The 21668-nt window shown below is 50.2% G+C and overlaps 1 protein-coding gene across 1 annotated transcript in view; it reads right to left on the reverse strand.

Moving 5' to 3' along the window:
* Positions 1 to 13182: 13182 nt before the first annotated feature.
* Positions 13183 to 21668, reverse strand: part of nbas (NBAS subunit of NRZ tethering complex) — a 337178-nt gene continuing 328692 nt past the window's right edge. The window contains 3 exon segments of the mRNA XM_065026122.1: positions 13183 to 13868; positions 19165 to 19296; positions 20461 to 20614. Coding sequence (XP_064882194.1) covers positions 13593 to 13868; positions 19165 to 19296; positions 20461 to 20614 — 562 coding nt within the window. The 3' untranslated portion in view covers positions 13183 to 13592.

Below are 21668 nucleotides of genomic sequence, written 5' to 3' on the forward strand. Positions count from 1 at the left end.
CTGATAGGGGTGTCAGTGGGCTGACTGAACACTGAGAGACTCTGGGTTGAGGTCAGTGATAAAGTAGTCTACAGTGCTACTGCCAAGAAATGAGCTATAGGTGTACCTACCATAGGAGTCCCCTAGAAGCCTATAGGTGTACCTACCATAGGAGTCCCCTAGAAGCCTATAGGTGTACCTACCATAGGAGTCCCCTAGAAGCCTATAGGTGTACCTACCATAGGAGTCCCCTAGAAGCCTATAGGTGTACCTACCATAGGAGTCCCCTAGAAGCCTATAGGTGTACCTACCATAGGAGTCCCCTCGAAGCCTACCATTGACTATGTACATACCCAGGATGTAACAGAGCTATAGGTGTACCTACTATAGGAGTCCCCTCGAAGCCTACCATTGACTATGTACATACCCAGGATGTAACAGAGCTATGGGTGTACCTACTATAGGAGTCCCCTCGAAGCCTACCATTGACTATGTACATACCCAGGATGTAACAGAGCTATAGGTGTACCTACCGTAGGAGTCCCCTCGAAGCCTATTGACTATGTTCATACCCAGGATGTAACAGAGCTATAGGTATTGGGGGGCATATGGGGGAGGGAAGGCTGTCACCTCCAGGTTGGTGTTTGTCCCCCTGTGTGCTGAGGGTGTCAGGTTCTTGTCCAGTTCTGACATTTAGGTCGCCACAGACTAGTACATGTCCCTGGGCCTGGAAATGATTGATCTCCCCCTCTAGGATGGAGAAGCTGTCTTCATTAAAGAATGGGGATTCTAGTGGGGGGATATAGGGGATTCTAGTGGGGGGATATAGGGGATTCTAGTGGGGGATATAGGGGATTCTAGTGGGGGGATATAGGGGATTCTAGTGGGGGGATGTAGGGGATTCTAGTGGGGGATGGGGGAGTGGGGGATATAGGGATTCTAGTGGGGGATGTAGGGGATTCTAGTGGGGGGATGTAGGGGATTCTAGTGGGGGATATAGGGGATTCTAGTGGGGGGATGTAGGGGATTCTAGTGGGGGGATATAGGGATTCTAGTGGGGGGATATAGGGGATTCTAGTGGGGGGATGTAGGGGATTCTAGTGGGGGGATATAGGTAGCAAACAGGAGGACATTGTTCTCTGTTGAGATCATTTCCTTTTGAATTTCTAGCCAGATGCAAAATGTTCCTGTTTTGATTAATTTAACGGAGTGAGTTAGGTCTGCTCTATACCAAATTAGCATACCCCCTGAGTCCCTTCCCTGTTTCACACCTGGCACCTCTCTCTTGCTCTCTCTCTACCTCTATCTATCTCCTCTTCCTTCCTCACCCCTCCTTGTAGTGTGGTGGATGGGACTACCAGCTCTCTGTAACTTCCGGCGCTGACAGAGATGGCCGCCTCGCTTCGTGTTCCTAGGAAACTATGCAGTTTTTTGTTTTTTTACGTGTTATTTCTTACATTAGTACCCCAGGTCATCTTAGGTTTCATTACATACAGTCGAGAAGAACTACTGAATATAAGATCAGCGTCAACTCACCATCAGTACGACCAAGAATATGTTTTCCGCGACGCGGATCCTGTGTTCTGCCTTACAAACAGGACAACGGAATGGATCGCATGCAGCGACCCAAGAAAACGACTCCGAAAAAGAGGGAAACGTAGCGGTCTTCTGGTCAGACTCCGGACAAGGGCACATCGCGCACCACTCCCCAGCATTCTTCTTGCCAATGTCCAGTCTCTTGACAACAAGGTTGATGAAATCCGAGCAAGGGTAGCATTCCAGAGGGACATCAGAGACTGCAATGTTCTCTGCTTCACGGAAACATGGCTTACTGGGAAGACGCTATCCGATGCGGTGCAGCCAACGGGTTTCTCCACGCATCGCGCCGACAGAAACAAACATCTTTCTGGTAAGAAGAGCGGCGGGGGCGTATGCCTCATGACTAACGAGACATGGTGTGATGAAGGAAACATACAGGAACTCAAATCCTTCTGTTCACCTGATTTAGAATTCCTCACAATCAAATGTAGACCGCATTATCTTCCAAGAGAATTCTCTTCGATTATAATCACAGCCGTATATATCCCCCCCAAGCAGACACATCGATGGCTCTGAACGAACTTTATTTAACTCTTTGCAAACTGGAAACCATTTATCCGGAGGCTGCATTCATTGTAGCTGGGGATTTTAACAAAGCTAATCTGAAAACAAGACTCCCTAAATTTTATCAGCATATCGATTGCGCAACCAGGGGTGGTAAAACCTTGGATCATTGTTACTCTAACTTCCGCGACGCATATAAGGCCCTGCCCCGCCCCTTTCGGAAAAGCTGACCACGACTCCATTTTGTTGATCCCTGCCTACAGGCAGAAACTTAAACAAGAGGCTCCCACGCTGAGGTCTGTCCAACGCTGGTCAGACCAAGCTGACTCCACACTCCAAGACTGCTACCATCACGTGGACTGGGACATGTTTCGTATTGCGTCAGATGAAAATATTGACGAATACGCTGATTCGGTGTGCGAGTTCATTAGAACGTGCGTCGAAGATGTCGTTCCCATAGCAACGATAAAAACATTCCCAAACCAGAAACCGTGGATTGATGGCAGCATTCGCGTGAAACTGAAAGCGCGAACCACTGCTTTTAATCAGGGCAAGGTGTCTGGTAACATGACCGAATACAAACAATGCAGCTATTCCCTCCGCAAGGCTATTAAACAAGCTAAGCGTCAGTACAGAGACAAAGTGGAATCTCAATTCAATGGCTCAGACACAAGAGGCATGTGGCAGGGTCTACAGTCAAACACGGACTACAAGAAGAAACCCAGCCCAGTCACGGACCAGGATGTCTTGCTCCCAGGCAGACTAAATAACTTTTTTGCCCGCTTTGAGGACAATACAGTGCCACTGACACGGCCTGCAACGAAAACATGCGGTCTCTCCTTCACTGCAGCCGAGGTGAGTAAGACATTTAAACATGTTAACCCTCGCAAGGCTGCAGGCCCAGACGGCATCCCCAGCCGCGCCCTCAGAGCATGCGCAGACCAGCTGGCCGGTGTGTTTACGGACATATTCAATCAATCCCTATACCAGTCTGCTGTTCCCACATGCTTCAAGAGGGCCACCATTGTTCCTGTTCCCAAGAAAGCTAAGGTAACTGAGCTAAACGACTACCGCCCGTAGCACTCACTTCCGTCATCATGAAGTGCTTTGAGAGACTAGTCAAGGACCATATCACCTCCACCCTACCTGACACCCTAGACCCACTCCAATTTGCTTACCGCCCAAATAGGTCCACAGACGATGCAATCTCAACCACACTGCACACTGCCCTAACCCACCTGGACAAGAGGAATACCTATGTGAGAATGCTGTTCATCGACTACAGCTCGGCATTCAACACCATAGTACCCTCCAAGCTCGTCATCAAGCTCGAGACCCTGGGTCTCGACCCCGCCCTGTGCAACTGGGTACTGGACTTCCTGACGGGCCGCCCCAGGTGGTGAGGGTAGGCAACAACATCTCCTCCCCGCTGATCCTCAACACGGGGGCCCCACAAGGGTGCGTTCTGAGCCCTCTCCTGTACTCCCTGTTCACCCACGACTGCGTGGCCACGCACGCTCCAATTCAATCATCAAGTTTGCGGACGACACAACAGTGGTAGGCTTGATTACCAACAACGACGAGACGGCCTACAGGGAGGAGGTGAGGGCCCTCGGAGTGTGGTGTCAGGAAAATAACCTCACACTCAACGTCAACAAAACTAAGGAGATGATTGTGGACTTCAGGAAACAGCAGAGGGAACACCCCCTATCCACATCGATGGAACAGTAGTGGAGAGGGTAGCAAGTTTTAAGTTCCTCGGCATACACATCACAGACAAACTGAATTGGTCCACTCACACTGACAGCGCCGTGAAGAAGGCGCAGCAGCGCCTCTTCAACCTCAGGAGGCTGAAGAAATTCGGCTTGTCACCAAAAGCACTCACAAACTTCTACAGATGCACAATCGAGAGCATCCTGGCGGGCTGTATCACCGCCTGGTACGGCAACTGCTCCGCCCTCAACCGTAAGGCTCTCCAGAGGGTAGTGAGGTCTGCACAACGCATCACCGGGGGCAAACTACCTGCCCTCCAGGACACCTACACCACCCGATGTTACAGGAAGGCCATAAAGATCATCAAGGACATCAACCACCCGAACCACTGCCTGTTCACCCCGCTATCATCCAGAAGGCGAGGTCAGTACAGGTGCATCAAAGCTGGGACTGAGAGACTGAAAACAGCTTCTATCTCAAGGCCATCAGACTGTTAAACAGCCACCATTGAGTGGCTGCTGCCAACACACTGTCATTGACACTGACCCAACTCCAGCCACTTTAATAATGGGAATTGATGGGAAATGATGTAAATATATCACTAGCCACTTTAAACAATGCTACCTTATATAATGTTACTTACCCTACATTATTCATCTCATATGCATACGTATATACTGTACTCTACATCATCGACTGCATCCTTATGTAATACATGTATCACTAGCCACTTTAACTATGCCACTTTGTTTACTTTGTCTACATACTCATCTCATATGTATATACTGTACTCGATACCATCTACTGTATGCTGCTCTGTACCATCACTCACTCATATATCCTTATGTACATATTCTTTATCCCCTTACACTGTGTATAAGATAGTAGTTTTAGAATTGTTAGTTAGATTACTTGTTGGTTATCACTGCATTGTCGGAACTAGAAGCACAAGCATTTCGCTACACTCGCATTAACATCTGCTAACCATGTGTATGTGACAAATAAAATTTGATTTGATGATTTGATTTGATTAGAGGGTAACCAGTGGGTCCATCTCCTCTATACCACCCACCTGGTAGTTTGGTGGATGGGACTACCAGCTCTCTGTAACCTAGAGGGTAACCAGTGGGTCCATCTCCTCTATACCACCCACCTGGTAGTGTGGTGGATGGGACTACCAGCTCTCTGTAACCTAGAGGACAACCAGTGGGTCCATCTCCTCTATACCACCCACCTGGTAGTGTGGTGGATGGGACTACCAGCTCTCTGTAACCTAGAGGGCAACCAGTGGGTCCATCTCCTCTATACCACCCACCTGGTAGTGTGGTGGATGGGACTACCAGCTCTCTGTAACCTAGAGGGCAACCAGTGGGTCCATCTCCTCTATACCACCCACCTGGTAGTGTGGTGGATGGGATGGGACTACCAGTCCATCTCTCTGTAACCCTAGTGGGGTAACCAGTCCATCTCCTCTATACCACCCACCTGGTAGGTCCAGCTCTCTGTAACCTAGAGGGCAACCAGTGGGTCCATCTCCTATACCACCCACCTGGTAGTGTGGTGGATGGGACTACCAGCTCTCTGTAACCTAGAGGGTAACCAGTGGGTCCATCTCCTCTATACCACCCACCTGGTAGTGTGGTGGATGGGACTACCAGCTCTCTGTAACCTAGAGGACAACCAGTGGGTCCATCTCCTCTATACCACCCACCTGGTAGTGTGGTGGATGGGACTACCAGCTCTCTGTAACCTAGAGGGCAACCAGTGGGTCCATCTCCTCTATACCACCCACCTGGTAGTGTGGTGGATGGGACTACCAGCTCTCTGTAACCTAGAGGGCAACCAGTGGGTCCATCTCCTCTATACCACCCACCTGGTAGTGTGGTGGATGGGACTACCAGCTCTCTGTAACCTAGAGGGCAACCAGTGGGTCCATCTCCTCTATACCACCCACCTGGTAGTGTGGTGGATGGGACTACCAGCTCTCTGTAAGGGTGACTCGCTGGTCTGGGAGGGTGACTCGCTGGTCTGGGAGAGTGACTCGCTGGTCTGGGAGAGTGACTCGCTGGTCTGGGAGAGTGACTCGCTGGTCTGGGTTTCCTGTTTCTCTGTTGCTCCTGTGTGAAGTGTTGGGGATGTGGTTGATGTCCTTCAGAGTCCTGACAAAGGTGGGCACTGCTGCCTTGTAGAGGTGGTCAGGCTGTTCTAGTCCAGGGTGGACCTGGTCATAGAGGATGTTCTAGTCCAGGGTGGACCTGGTCATAGAGGATGTTCTAGTCCAGGGTGGACCTGGTCATAGAGGCCGTTCTAGTCCAGGGTGGACCTGGGCATAGAGGCCGTTCTAGTCCAGGGTGGACCTGGGCATAGAGGCCGTTCTAGTCCAGGGTGGACCTGGGCATAGAGGCCGTTCTAGTCCAGGGTGGACCTGGTCATAGAGGCCGTTCTAGTCCAGGGTGGACCTGGTCATAGAGGCCGTTCTAGTCCAGGGTGGACCTGGTCATAGAGGCCGTTCTAGTCCAGGGTGGACCTGGTCATAGAGGCCGTTCTAGTCCAGGGTGGACCTGGTCATAGAGGATGTTCTAGTCCAGGGTGGACCTGGTCATAGAGGCCGTTCTAGTCCAGGGTGGACCTGGTCATAGAGGCCGTTCTAGTCCAGGGTGGACCTGGTCATAGAGGCCGTTCTAGTCCAGGGTGGACCTGGTCATAGAGGCCGTTCTAGTCCAGGGTGGACCTGGTCGTTCTAGTCCAGGGTGGACCTGGTCATAGAGGCCGTTCTAGTCCAGGGTGGACCTGGTCATAGAGGCCGTTCTAGTCCAGGGTGGACCTGGTCCAGGCCGTTCTAGTCCAGGGTGGACCTGGTCATAGAGGCCGTTCTAGTCCAGGGTGGACCTGGTCATAGAGGCCGTTCTAGTCCAGGGTGGACCTGGTCATAGGACGTTCTAGTCCAGGGTCCTAGAGGCCGTTCTAGTCAGGGTGGACCTGGTCATAGAGGCCGGTCTAGTCCAGGGTGGACCTGGTCATGAGGCGTTCTAGTCCAGGGTGGACCTGGTCATAGAGGCCTCTAGTCCAGGGTGGACCTGGTCATAGAGGCCGTTCTAGTCCAGGGTGGACCTGGTCATAGAGGTTGTTCTAGTCCAGGGTGGACCTGGTCATAGAGGCCGTTCTAGTCCAGGGTGGACCTGGTCATGAAGGCCGTTCTAGTCTACAGCTTCTTCAGCTCTGTTAGCTGGGCCGCGTGGGCCTCTGTTAGCTGGGCCGCGTGGGCCTCTGTTAGCTGGGATGCGTGGGCCTCTGTTAGCTGGGCCGCGTGGGCCTCTGATAGCTGGGCCGCGTGGGCCTCTGATAGCTGGGCCGCGTGGGCCTCTGATAGCTGGGCCGCGGGGGCCTCTGTTAGCTGGGCCGCGTGGGCCTCTGTTAGCTGGGCCGCGGGGGCCTCTGTTAGCTGGGCCGCGGGGGCCTCTGTTAGCTGGGCCGCGGGGGCCTCTGTTAGCTGGGCCGCGGGGGCCTCTGTTAGCTGGGCCGCGGGGTCCTCTGTTAGCTGGGCCGCGGGGTCCTCTGTTAGCTGGGCCGCGGGGTCCTCTGTTAGCTGGGCCGCGGGGTCCTCTGTTAGCTGGGCCGCGGGGTCCTCTGTTAGCTGGGCCGCGGGGTCCTCTGTTAGCTGGGCCGCGGGGTCCTCTGTTAGCTGGGCCGCGGGGTCCTCTGTTAGCTGGGCCGCGTGGTCCTCTGTTAGCTGGGCCGCGTGGTCCTCTGTTAGCTGGGCCGCGTGGTCCTCTGTTAGCTGGGCCGTGTGGTCCTGGTCTTCTTCTGGGTACTGTAGAGAGGGTGGTGTTGTGCTGGTCTCTCTCTGGGTACTGTAGAGAGGGTGGTGTTGTGCTGGTCTCTCTCTGGGTACTGTAGAGAGGGTGGTGTTGTGTTGGTCTCTCTCTGGGTACTGTAGAGGGTGTTGTTGTGCTGGTCCTCTGTTAGCTGTTGTGCTGGTCTTCCTCTGGGTACTGTAGAGGGGTGGTGCCGTGTGGTCTCCTCTGGGTACTGTAGAGGGTGGTGTTGTGCTGGTCTCCTCTGGGTACTGTAGAGGGGTGGTGTTGTGCTGGTCTCCTCTGGGTACTGTAGAGGGTGGTGTTGTGCTGGTCTCCTCTGGGTACTGTAGAGAGGGTGGTGTTGTGCTGGTGTCTCTCTGGGTACTGTAGAGAGGGTGGTGTTGTGCTGGTCTCTCTCTGGGTACTGTAGAGGGGTGGTGTTGTGCTGGTCTCTCTCTGGGTACTGTAGAGAGGGTGGTGTTGTGCTGGTCTCCCTCTGGGTACTGTAGAGGGGTGGTGTTGTGCTGGTCTCCTCTGGGTACTGTAGAGGGGTGGTGTTGTGCTGGTCTCCTCTCTATAGAGGGGTGGTGTTGTGCTGGTCTCCCTCTGGGTACTGTAGAGGGTGGTGTTGTGCTGGTCTCCCTCTGGGTACTGTAGAGGGGTGGTGTTGTGCTGGTCTCCCTCTGGGTACTGTAGAGAGGGTGGTGTTGTGCTGGTCTCTCTCTGGGTACTGTAGAGGGTGGTGTTGTGCTGGTCTCCCTCTGGGTACTGTAGAGGGGTGGTGTTGTGCTGGTCTCTCTCTGGGTACTGTAGGGGTGGTGTTGTGCTGGTCTTCCTCTGGGTACTGTAGAGGGGTGGTGTTGTGCTGGTCTCTCTCTGGGTACTGTAGAGAGGGTGGTGTTGTGCTGGTCTCCCTCTGGGTACTGTAGAGGGGTGGTGTTGTGCTGGTCTCTCTCTGGGTACTGTAGAGAGGGTGGTGTTGTGCTGGTCTTCCTCTGGGTACTATAGAGGGGTGGTGTTGTGTTGGTCTCCCTCTGGGTACTGTAGAGGGTGGTGTTGTGCTGGTCTCCCTCTGGGTACTGTAGAGAGGGTGGTGTTGTGCTGGTCTCCCTCTGGGTACTGTAGAGAGGGTGGTGTTGTGCTGGTCTCTCTCTGGGTACTGTAGAGGGTGGTGTTGTGCTGGTCCCTCTCTGGGTACTGTAGAGAGGGTGGTGTTGTGTTGGTCTCTCTATGGGTACTATAGAGGGGTGGTGTTGTGTTGGTCTCTCTCTGGGTACTGTAGAGAGGGTGGTGTTGTGCTGGTCTCTCTCTGGGTACTGTAGATAGGGTGGTGTTGTGCTGGTCTTCCTCTGGGTACTGTAGAGGGGTGGTGTTGTGCTGGTCTGTTTTGTAATTCTGTGATGTCTCGAGTGTGTGCACTAGCTCTCTGAGCTCCATCATGTCTCTCTCCAGCTCTGTGACTTTATCTATAAATATTATTATATTTATCCCTCTCTGTGATGGAGGATCAGGGTAGATGTCCGACCTAGGAAGTTATTTACTTAATGTATGAGGTGCTCCAGTTTCAACTTCCACCTGACTGTGCTGCTGCTCCAGTTTCAACTGTTCTGCCTTATTATTATTCGACCATGCTGGTCATTTATGAACATTTGAACATCTTGGCCATGTTCTGTTATAATCTCCACCCGGCACAGCCAGAAGAGGACTGGCCACCCCACATAGCCTGGTATGAGGTGTGTTCAGTGCTCTCTCTCTCTCTCTGATTCTGTGGAGGTCCTTTACTTAATGTATGAGGTGTGTTCAGTGCTCTCTCTCTCTCTCTCTCTCTGATTCTGTGGAGGTCCTTTACTTAATGTATGAGGTGTGTTCAGTGCTCTCTCTCTCTCTCTCTGTCTCTCTCTGTCTCTCTCTCTGATTCTGTGGAGGTCCTTTACTTAATGTATGAGGTGTGTTCAGTGCTCTCTCTCTCTGTCTCTCTCTGTTCTGATTCTGTGGAGGTCCTTTACTTAATGTATGAGGTGTGTTCAGTGCTCAGTTGTTGTACAGATTGACAGAAGGCGTCTCAGTCACAGGGTCTCAGTCACAGGGTCTCAGTCACAGGGTCCTCGTTTTAACACTATTCTCATTTTCCACCCTGCACCTATAACCTTTCTCTTGAAAGAGGGTTGGTGTTCTCCTATAACAGTGATGGTCTGTGTGGAAGATGACATCTCTTTTAAGTAAAGTAAAGGACCTCCACAGAATCAGAGAGAGAGAGAGAGAGAGAGAGAGAGAGAGAGAGCACTGAACACACCTCATACCAGGCTATGTGGGGTGGCCAGTCCTCTTCTGGCTGTGCCGGGTGGAGATTATAACAGAACATGGCCAAGATGTTCAAATGTTCATAAATGACCAGCATGGTCGACCTGTACGCTCTCGTTGGCTGGCCCTCGCTTCATACTCGTCGCCAAACCCACTGGCTCCATGTCATCTACAAGACCCTGCTAGGTAAAGTCCCCCCTTATCTCAGCTCGCTGGTCACCATAGCATCTCCCACCTGTAGCACGCGCTCCAGCAGGTATATCTCTCTAGTCACCCCCAAAACCAATTCTTTCTTTGGCCGCCTCTCCTTCCAGTTCTCTGCTGCCAATGACTGGAACGAACTACAAAAATCTCTTAAATTGGAAACACTTATCTCCCTCACTAGCTTTAAGCACCAACTGTCAGAGCATCTTACAGATTACTGCACCTGTACATAGCCCACCTATAATTTAGCCCAAACAACTACCTCTTTCCCAACTGTATTTAATTTATTTATTTATTTTGCTCCTTTGCACCCCATTATTTTTATTTCTACTTTGCACATTCTTCCATTGCAAAACTACCATTCCAGTGTTTTACTTGCTATATTGTATTTACTTTGCCACCATGGCCTTTTTTGCCTTTACCTCCCTTATCTCACCTTATTTGCTCACATCGTATATAGACTTGTTTATACTGTGTTATTGACTGTATGTTTGTTTTACTCCATGTGTAACTCTGTGTCGTTGTATGTGTCGAACTGCTTTGCTTTATCTTGGCCAGGTCGCAATTGTAAATGAGAACTTGTTCTCAACTTGCCTACCTGGTTAAATAAAGGTGTTCTCAACTTGCCTACCTGGTTAAATAAAGGTGTTCTCAACTTGCCTACCTGGTTAAATAAAGGTGTTCTCAACTTGCCTACCTGGTTAAATAAAGGTGTTCTCAACTTGCCTACCTGGTTAAATAAAGGTGTTCTCAACTTGCCTACCTGGTTAAATAAAGGTGTTCTCAACTAGCCTACCTGGTTAAATAAAGGTGTTCTCAACTAGCCTACCTGGTTAAATAAAGGTGTTCTCAACTAGCCTACCTGGTTAAATAAAGGTGTTCTCAACTTGCCTACCTGGTTAAATAAAGGTGTTCTCAACTTGCCTACCTGGTTAAATAAAGGTGTTCTCAACTAGCCTACCTGGTTAAATAAAGGTGTTCTCAACTAGCCTACCTGGTTAAATAAAGGTGTTCTCAACTAGCCTACCTGGTTAAATAAAGGTGTTCTCAACTTGCCTACCTGGTTAAATAAAGGTGTTCTCAACTAGCCTACCTGGTTAAATAAAGGTGTTCTCAACTAGCCTACCTGGTTAAATAAAGGTGTTCTCAACTTGCCTACCTGGTTAAATAAAGGTGAAATAAAAAAAATAAAAGTCTCTTACGGGCCCATTTTTGTAGCAGTCGGCAAAAAGGTGTCTCTGGATTGTCCATGAGGAGCTTCTCTTCCCGTGCCTTGTCGTGTTTAATATCCAAGGGGTACTGTACTGCACAGAGAGAAGCCAGCGAGCAGGGGGCAAAAGAGACCTCTGCATTTGGGTGGGAGAGGAACTCTGCTGCCGTTGTTGGGCTTCACATCTCTCACTTCACACTGATTCATGTTGCAGCCGGTTCTGGTTTTTTTCTTCCTAGCAAGCTTGGTAGCCTTTTAACTGAGCATTCGGCCGCTATAAAGTTAAATATCTACAGAGTATTGTAATGTTATTTAATTCTAAAACTTTCGAAGTAGCTTCAGATCGAACATTACTCAGATCCGGGTTGGATAATCGGTTCGTGTTTCTGTTGAGCTTCTTTTACTGGTCGCTGGTTTGTCAGAACGTTGGCTGGATAATCCTTGGTAATAACTTTCTCTCTCTCTCTAAAACGTTAAATCTAATTATCTCTAAAACGTTAATGCTAATTCTTTCTAAAACGCTAAATCTAACCTCTCTCTAAAACTAACTAATTCTCTCTCTAAAACTAACTCATTCTCTCTCTAAAACTAACTAATTCTCTCTCTAAAACTAACTCATTCTCTCTCTAAAACTAACTCATTCTCTCTCTAAAACTCTAATTCTCTCTCTAAAACTAACTAATTCTCTCTCTAAAACTAACTAATTCTCTCTCTAAAACTAACTAATCCTCTCTCTAAAACTAACTAATCCTCTCTCTAAAACTAACTCATTCTCTCTCTAAAACAAACTAATCCTCTCTCTAAAACTAACTCATTCTCTCTCTAACCTCTCTAAAACTAACTCATTCTCTCTCTAACCTCTCTAAAACTAACTCATTCTCTCTCCCCTTCCCACCCTTGCTGTACTCATCTTCTTCTTCTTTCTCTCCAACTCAACACCTCTGTCACCACATCCTTCTCCCTTCTCTCTACCTCCATCTTTTTCTTATCTGCTGGATAAGAGATTCCCTTTGTTCTGTCTGCACAGGAACAGGGGCTTTCCTCTCCTCCCTCTCTTCTCCCTCTGCGCCACAAAGGACTTAGACGTGAGTTAAATGCATTCTTAGAAAGAGATAACGTCTCTCCTCCTTCTCTTCCCCTCAGGGGCCAATGTTATTTTCCTCCACTCTCGCTCTCTCCCTCCCTACTCACTCTCTCTCCCTCCCTACTCACTCTCTCTCCTCCCTACTCACTCTCTCTCCCTCCCTACTCACTCTCTCTCCCTCCCTCCCTACCCACTCTCTCTCCCTCCCTCCCTACCCACTCTCTCTCCCTCCCTCCCTCCCTCCCTCCCTCCCTACCCACTCTCTCCCTCCCTCCCCTACCCACTCTCTCTCTCTCCCTCTCTCTCTCCACCCACTCCGTCCCTACTCTCTCCACTCTCTCCCTCCCTACCCACTCTCTCTCTCTCTCTCCACCCACTCCGTCCCTACTCTCTCCACTCTCTCCCTCCCTACTCACTCTCTCTCCCTCCCTCCCTACCCACTCTCTCTCTCTCTCTCCACCCACTCCGTCCCTACTCTCTCCACTCTCTCCCTCCCTACTCACTCTCTCTCCCTCCCTCCCTACCCACTCTCTCTCTCTCTCTCCACCCACTCCGTCCCTACTCTCTCCGCTCTCTCCCTCCCTACCCACTCCCCCTGCGGTCTCTGAAGAAGAGAGAAGAGAGCCGTTTCCAAAAGGGAAACTTTCAGATGTTTTCCAGACCTCAAAAATAGTCTGTCAAGACGACTCCGCGTGGATCCAGGAACAACAACCAACAAAGATAAGTCACTGAAAACAACCAGGAAAACCAGCTCATTAGACAATTTCAAATCATCACAAATGACCTTCCAACTTAATCAAGGGTATTTAATTGGATTAATATGGATTTAAATTCTTTATTTGTGTCTTTATTTATATTTTCAGGTCAAAGCACGTGTATCAGAACACTGGACAGCCAATCGTAAAAAACAACAGAACGAGACTTCCACTTAACGACATTAACAACAACATCCTATTAGCCAATTACAGTGCTAGTGAGAGAGAGCTGGGGCAGGTGCGTGCGACAACATCCTATTAGCCAATCACAGTGCTAGTGAGAGAGAGCTGGGGCAGGTGCGTGCGACAACACCCAGACACTCAGCGTCTGGGGTTTTCAGGGCCAATTTGTTTTCTAGTAATGAATAGAGATTAGGAAACACAATGACAGCGGCTAAACGATCTAGAGTCAATAAGAGCGTCTGTCCGGCTTCCTCTCCAGTACCTCAGAGCCACTTCTTAATGACAGTGAGCGCTGTATTAAACGTGCTGAGGCCCGGGTGAGTTCCCCGGTAGACCAGAAGCAGGGAGCCGGCCTGAGCTCGGTACCCAGCCTGGAGCAGCTCTGACGCAGCCTTCTCCACGTCCCAACCTCCCTCCCGGTGTCTGGAGAGCAGGTGGGCGCTGAGAGGAGGGTAGAGAGGGGACGGTACACACCCCACCAGGAGACCAGCATCCAGCAGGAGAGACAGGAGCTCTGGGTCGCAGGTAGAGTCACACACCTGGGAGAAGGGGGTACATGGTTAAAAATCACAGGAGACCCCAACCTCAAGTTTCCTTCTTCATCTATGTCCTACCGTGACCCCTGAACTCCCCTTTTGAGTTTGTGTCACTGTGTGTGTGTGTGTGTGTGTGTGTGTGTGGTGTGTGGTGTGTGTGTGGTGTGTGTGTGTGTTTTGTGTGTGTGTGTGTTTTGTGTGTGTGTGTGTGCGTGTGTGTGTGGTGTGTGTGTGTGGTGTGTGTGTGTGTGGTGTGTGGGTGTGTGTGCTGTGTTCTATTCATTTAGCTGATCAGCTCCCATATCAAATCAAATTATATTTAATTAAATTAATTAATCAAATTATATTTGTCTTTAATACAACAGATGTAGACCTGAGTGAAATCCTTACATTCTTAACCAACAGTTTAAACAAATATGGATAAGAATAAGAGATAAAAGTAATTAAATAGCAGCAGTAAATAACAATATATACAGGGGGTACCAGTACAGAGTCAATGTGGAGGCTATATACAGGGGGTACCGGTACAGAGTCAATGTGGAGGCTATATACAGGGGGTACCAGTACAGAGTCAATGTGGAGGCTATATACAGGGGGTACCAGTACAGAGTCAATGTGGAGGCTATATACAGGGGGTACCGGTACAGAGTCAATGTGGAGGCTATATACAGGGGGTACCAGTACAGAGTCAATGTGGAGGCTATATACAGGGGTACCGGTACAGAGTCAATGTGGAGGCTATATACAGGGGTACCGGTACAGAGTCAATGTGGAGGCTATATACAGGGGGTACCGGTACAGAGTCAATGTGGAGGCTATATACAGGGGTACCGGTACAGAGTCAATGTGGAGGCTATATACAGGGGGTACTGGTACAGAGTCAATGTGGAGGCTATATACAGGGGTACTGGTACAGAGTCAATGTGGAGGCTATATACAGGGGTACCAGTACAGAGTCAATGTGGAGGCTATATACAGGGGGTACCGGTACAGAGTCAATGTGGAGGCTATATACAGGGGGTACCGGTACAGAGTCAATGTGGAGGCTATATACAGGGTATTACGGTACAGAGTCAATGTGGAGGCTATATACAGGGGGTACCGGTACAGAGTCAATGTGGAGGCTATATACAGGGTATTACGGTACAGAGTCAATGTGGAGGCTATATACAGGGTATTACGGTACAGAGTCAATGTGGAGGCTATATACAGGGGTACCGGTACAGAGTCAATGTGGAGGCTATATACAGGGTATTACGGTACAGAGTCAATGTGGAGGCTATATACAGGGTATTACGGTACAGAGTCAATGTGGAGGCTATATACAGGGGTACCAGTACAGAGTCAATGTGGAGGCTATATACAGGGGTACCAGTACAGAGTCAATGTGGAGGCTATAGGGGTACGGTACAGAGTCAATGTGGGACTATATACAGGGGGTACCAGTACAGAGTCAATGTGGAGGCTATATACAGGGGGTACCAGTACAGAGTCAATGTGGAGGCTATATACAGAGTCAATGTGGAGGCTATATACAGGGGGTACGGTACAGAGTCAATGTGGAGGCTATATACAGGGGGTACTGGTACAGAGTCAATGTGGAGGCTATATACAGGGGGTACGGTACAGAGTCAATGTGGAGGCTATATACAGGGGGTACCGGTACAGAGTCAATGTGGAGGCTATATACAGGGGTACCGGTACAGAGTCAATGTGGAGGCTATATACAGGGGGTACTGGTACAGAGTCAATGTGGAGGCTATATACAGGGGGTACTGGTACAGAGTCAATGTGGAGGCTATATACAGGGGTACCGGTACAGAGTCAATGTGGAGGCTATATACAGGGGTACCGGTACAGAGTCAATGTGGAGGCTATATACAGGGGGTACCGGTACAGAGTCAATGTGGAGGCTATATACAGGGTATTACGGTACAGAGTCAATGTGGAGGCTATATACAGGGGGTACCGGTACAGAGTCAATGTGGAGGCTATATACAGGGTATTACGGTACAGAGTCAATGTGGAGGCTATATACAGGGGGGTACGGTACAGAGTCAATGTGGAGGCTATATACAGGTATTACGGTACAGAGTCAATGTGGAGGCTATATACAGGGTATTACGGTACAGAGTCAATGTGGAGGCTATATACAGGGGTACGGTACAGAGTCAATGTGGAGGCTATATACAGGGGTACCAGTACAGAGTCAATGTGGAGGCTATATACAGGGGTACCAGTACAGAGTCAATGTGGAGGCTATATACAGGGTGTACCAGTACAGAGTCAATGTGGAGGCTATATACAGGGGGTACCGGTACAGAGTCAATGTGGAGGCTATATACAGGGTGTACTGGTACCGAGTCAATGTGGAGGCTATATACAGGGGGTACCGGTACAGAGTCAATGTGGAGGCTATATACAGGGGTACCGGTACAGAGTCAATGTGGAGGCTATATACAGGGGTACCGGTACAGAGTCAATGTGGAGGCTATATACAATTGGTACAGAGTCTATATACAGGGGTACTGGTACAGAGTCAATGTGGAGGCTATATACAGGGTATTACGGTACAGAGTCAATGTGGAGGCTATATACAGGGGTACTGGTACAGAGTCAATGTGGAGGCTATATACAGGGGGTACCGGTACAGAGTCAATGTGGAGGCTATATACAGGGTATTACGGTACAGAGTCAATGTGGAGGCTATATACAGGGGTACCAGTACAGAGTCAATGTGGAGGCTATATACAGGGTATTACGGTACAGAGTCAATGTGGAGGCTATATACAGGGTATTACGGTACAGAGTCAATGTGGAGGCTATATACAGGGGGTACCGGTACAGAGTCAATGTGGAGGCTATATACAGGGTATTACGGTACAGAGTCAATGTGGAGGTTATATACAGGGGCTACCGGGACAGAGTCAATGTGGAGGCTATATACAGGGGGTACCAGTACAGAGTCAATGTGGAGGCTATATACAGGGTATTACGGTACAGAGTCAATGTGGAGGCTATATACAGGGGTACCAGTACAGAGTCAATGTGGAGGCTATATACAGGGGGGGTACAGAGTCAATGTGGAGGCTATATACAGAGTACAGAGTCAATGTGGAGGCTATATACAGGGGGTACCGGTACAGAGTCAATGTGGAGGCTATATACAGGGGGACCAGTACAGAGTCAATGTGGAGGCTATATACAGGGGGTACCGGTACAGAGTCAATGTGGAGGCTATATACAGGGGGGTACCGGTACAGAGTCAATGTGGAGGCTATATACAGGGGGTACCAGAGTCAATGTGGAGGCTATATACAGAGTCAATGTGGAGGCTATATACAGGGGGTACCGGTACAGAGTCAATGTGGAGGCTATATACAGGGGGTACCAGTACAGAGTCAATGTGGAGGCTATATACAGGGTATTACGGTACAGAGTCAATGTGGAGGCTATATACAGGGTATTACGGTACAGAGTCAATGTGGAGGCTATATACAGGGGGTACCGGTACAGAGTCAATGTGGAGGCTATATACAGGGTATTACGGTACAGAGTCAATGTGGAGGCTATATACAGGGGTACCAGTACAGAGTCAATATGGAGGCTATATACAGGGGTACCGGTACAGAGTCAATGTGGAGGCTATATACAGGGTATTACGGTACAGAGTCAATGTGGAGGCTATATACAGGGGTACCGGTACAGAGTCAATGTGGAGGCTATATACAGGGGGTACCGGTACAGAGTCAATGTGGAGGCTATATACAGGGGGTACCGGTACAGAGTCAATGTGGAGGCTATATACAGGGGGTACCAGTACAGAGTCAATGTGGAGGCTATATACAGGGGGGTACCGGTACAGAGTCAATGTGGAGGCTATATACAGGGGGTACCAGTACAGAGTCAATGTGGAGGCTATATACAGGGGGTACCGGTACAGAGTCAATGTGGAGGCTATATACAGGGGTACCGGTACAGAGTCAATGTGGAGGCTATATACAGGGGGTACCAGTACAGAGTCAATGTGGAGGCTATATACAGGGGGTACCGGTACAGAGTCAATGTGGAGGCTATATACAGGGGGTACCGGTACAGAGTCAATGTGGAGGCTATATACAGGGGGTACCGGTACAGAGTCAGCCTCTACAACAGACCCATTCTGTGCGTCACAGGGAGGAGAAGACCCATTCTGTGTGTCACAGGGAGGAGAAGACCCATTCTGTGTGTCATAGGGAGGAGAAGACCCATTCTGTGTGTCATACAGAGGAGAAGACCCATTCTGTGTGTCATAGGGAGGAGAAGACCCATTCTGTGTGTCATAGGGAGGAGAAGACCCATTCTGTGTGTCACACGGAGGAGAAGACCCATTCTGTGTGTCACACGGAGGAGAAGACCCATTCTGTGTGTCACACGGAGGAGAAGACCCATTCTGTGTGTCACACGGAGGAGAAGACCCATTCTGTGTGTCACACGGAGGAGAAGACCCATTCTGTGTGTCATAGGGAGGAGAAGACCCATTCTGTGTGTCATAGGGAGGAGAAGACCCATTCTGTGTGTCACAGGGAGGAGAAGACCCATTCTGTGTGTCACAGGGAGAAGACCCATTCTGTGTGTCATAGGGAGGAGAAGACCCATTCTGTGTGTCATAGGGAGGAGAAGACCCATTCTGTGTGTCATAGGGAGAAGACCCATTCTGTGTGTCATAGGGAGGAGAAGACCCATTCTGTGTGTCATAGGGAGGAGAAGACCCATTCTGTGTGTCACACGGAGAAGACCCATTCTGTGTGTCACAGGGAGAAGACCCATTCTGTGTGTCACATGGAGGAGAAGACCCATTCTGTGTGTCACATGGAGGAGAAGACCCATTCTGTGTGTCACACGGAGGAGAAGACCCATTCTGTGTGTCACACGGAGGAGAAGACCCATTCTGTGTGTCACACGGAGGAGAAGACCCATTCTGTGTGTCATAGGGAGGAGAAGACCCATTCTGTGTGTCATAGGGAGGAGAAGACCCATTCTGTGTGTCATAGGGAGGAGAAGACCCATTCTGTGTGTCACAGGGAGGAGAAGACCCATTCTGTGTGTCATAGGGAGGAGAAGACCCATTCTGTGTGTCACACGGAGAAGACCCATTCTGTGTGTCACAGGGAGAAGACCCATTCTGTGTGTCACATGGAGGGGAAGACCCATTCTGTGTGTCACATGGAGGAGAAGACCCATTCTGTGTGTCACACGGAGGAGAAGACCCATTCTGTGTGTCATAGGGAGGAGAAGACCCAGTCTGTGTGTCAGTTACCTCGGTGGTGCTGTTGATCTGATCCAGGACCAGCTCTAACAGCTGGGGGTCTTGACTCTCGGTCATCAGTTTAAGAGCTGGGAGCCGTAGGCCTGGTTGATCCAGGAGCAGAGAGGACATGTGTCTGATACACTGTAGGGACAGGGAAGGGAGGAGAGAGAGGGAGGGATGAGGAAGGGAGGGAGGGATGAGGAAGGGAGGGAGGGAGGGAGGGGGAGGGGGAGAGAAGGAGGGAGGGAGAGAAGGGGGGGGGGGAGAAGGAGGGAGGGAGGGAGGGAGAGAGAAGGAGGAGGGAGGGAGGGAAGGGAGGGAAGAGAAGGAGGGGGAAGGAGGGGAGGGGAGGGAAGGAGGGGAGGGAGGGAGGGGAGGGGGAAGGGGAGGAGGGAGGGGAAGGAGGGAGGGAGGGAGGGAGGGAGGGAGGAGGGAGGGGAGGGAGGGGGAGGGAGGAGGAGGGAGGGGAGGGAGGGAGGAGGGAGGGGAGGGAGGGAGGAGGGAGGGAGGGAGAGAAGGAGGGAGGGGAGAGAAGGAGGGGGGAGGAGGGAGGGGGGGAGAGGAGAGAAGGGGGAGAAGGAGGGAGGGAGGGGGAGAAGGAGGGAGGGGAGGGGGAGAGAAGGAGGGAGGGGAGGGGGAGAGAAGGAGGGAGGGGGAGGGAGGGAGGGAGGGGGAGGGAGAGAAGGAGGGAGGAAGGAAGGAGGGAGGGAGGTAGGGATGAGGAATTGGGGGGGGGGACACATGCAGTACATGTTAAATAGAGAGACGCACGGCTGCATGGTGCTGGTGGTAATATATGGATATCAATCGCTCTCCCATCATGCTCTAGTGGTTTCATTCTATAGGCTTTAAATTAAAAGAGTGTTCAGTGAAACAGTCATCTCCTCTCCACACAAAGATTAGTATACCTTAGGGGTAGTACTATCACCAGTAATATCACAAAGCATACCATTATACTACACTGTCTAGTTCTACACACAGAATACCATTATACTACACTGTCTAGTTCTACACAGAATACCATTATACTACACTGTCTAGTTCTACACAGAATACCATTATACTACTGTCTAGTTCTACACAGAATACCATTATACTACACTGTCTAGTTCTACACAGAATACCATTATACTACTGTCTAGTTCTACACAGAATACCATTATACTACTGTCTAGTTCTACACAGAATACCATTATACTACACTGTCTAGTTCTACACAGAATACCATTATACTACTGTCTAGTTCTACACAGAATACCATTATACTACACTGTCTAGTTCTATACACACACTGGTAGGTATTACCTGTGCAGGTAGTTTGTGTTTGGAAGGGTAGAGGGAGCGGACCATGTTCATGATCTCCTGACCCAGGTCCAGTCTGACCTCTGACCCGTGACCTCTGCAGCATTCTATTAAGCTAGAGGTCAACACCACCCAGGGGTTACGCTCACACTGAGCACTGAGGAGAGATGCAGAAAGAGAGGTTCCTGTGTGGGTCTGTAAAATGTGTTGGTTCAAAACTGTAACAGAAGAGAGGAGGAGAAGAGGAGAAGAGAGGACAACCGAGGAGAAGAGAGGACAACTGAGGAGAAGAGAGGAGGAGAGGAGGAGAAGACATGAGGAGAGGAGGAGAAGAGAGGACAACCGAGGAGAAGAGAGGACAACCGAGGAGAAGAGAGGACAACCGAGGAGAAGAGAGGACAACTGAGGAGAAGAGAGGACAACCGAGGAGAAGAGAGGACAACCGAGGAGAAGAGAGGACAACCGAGGAGAAGAGAGGACAACCGAGGAGAAGAGAGGACAACCGAGGAGAAGAGAGGACAACCGAGGAGAAGACATGAGGAGAGGAGGAATAGGAGAAGAAAGGGCAACTGAGGAGAAGAGAGGACAACCGAGGAGAAGAGAGGACAACCGAGGAGAAGAGAGGACAACCGAGGAGAAGAGAGGACAACCGAGGAGAAGAGAGGACAACCGAGGAGAAGACATGAGGAGAGGAGGAACAGGAGGAGGGATGAGGTTGAGGAGAAGACAGGAGGAGAGGAGGAACAGGAGGAGGGATGAGACTGAGGAGAAGAAAGGAGGAGAGGAGGGATGAGACTGAGGAGAAGACAGGAGGAGAGGAGGGATGAGACTGAGGAGAAGACAGGGGGAGAGGAGGGATGAGACTGAGGAGAAGACAGGAGGAGAGGAGGGATGAGACGGAGGAGAAGACAGGAAAGAAGAAGAGAGGGAGAGAAGACGAGGGAGAGACGACATTTAGCTGGTCAGCTCTCATCTGTTCTATTCATTGGAGAGAGAGGGAGAGAGAGAGTGGGAGAGAGAGAGAGAGAGGGGAGCGAGAGAGATGGGGATGGGTGGAGAGGGAGGGAGAGAGAGAGAGGGAGAGGGAGGGAGAGAGAGAGGGGGAGAGGGAGGGAGAGAGAGAGGGGGAGAGGGAGGGAGAGAGAGAGGGGGAGGGAGAGGGAGAGAGAGAGGGGAGAGAGAGAGAGGTTTATAGAGAGAGAGAGAGAGGA

Source organism: Oncorhynchus nerka, linkage group LG13 (genome assembly GCF_034236695.1).
Source record: "Oncorhynchus nerka isolate Pitt River linkage group LG13, Oner_Uvic_2.0, whole genome shotgun sequence".
Taxonomy (NCBI): domain Eukaryota; kingdom Metazoa; phylum Chordata; class Actinopteri; order Salmoniformes; family Salmonidae; genus Oncorhynchus; species Oncorhynchus nerka.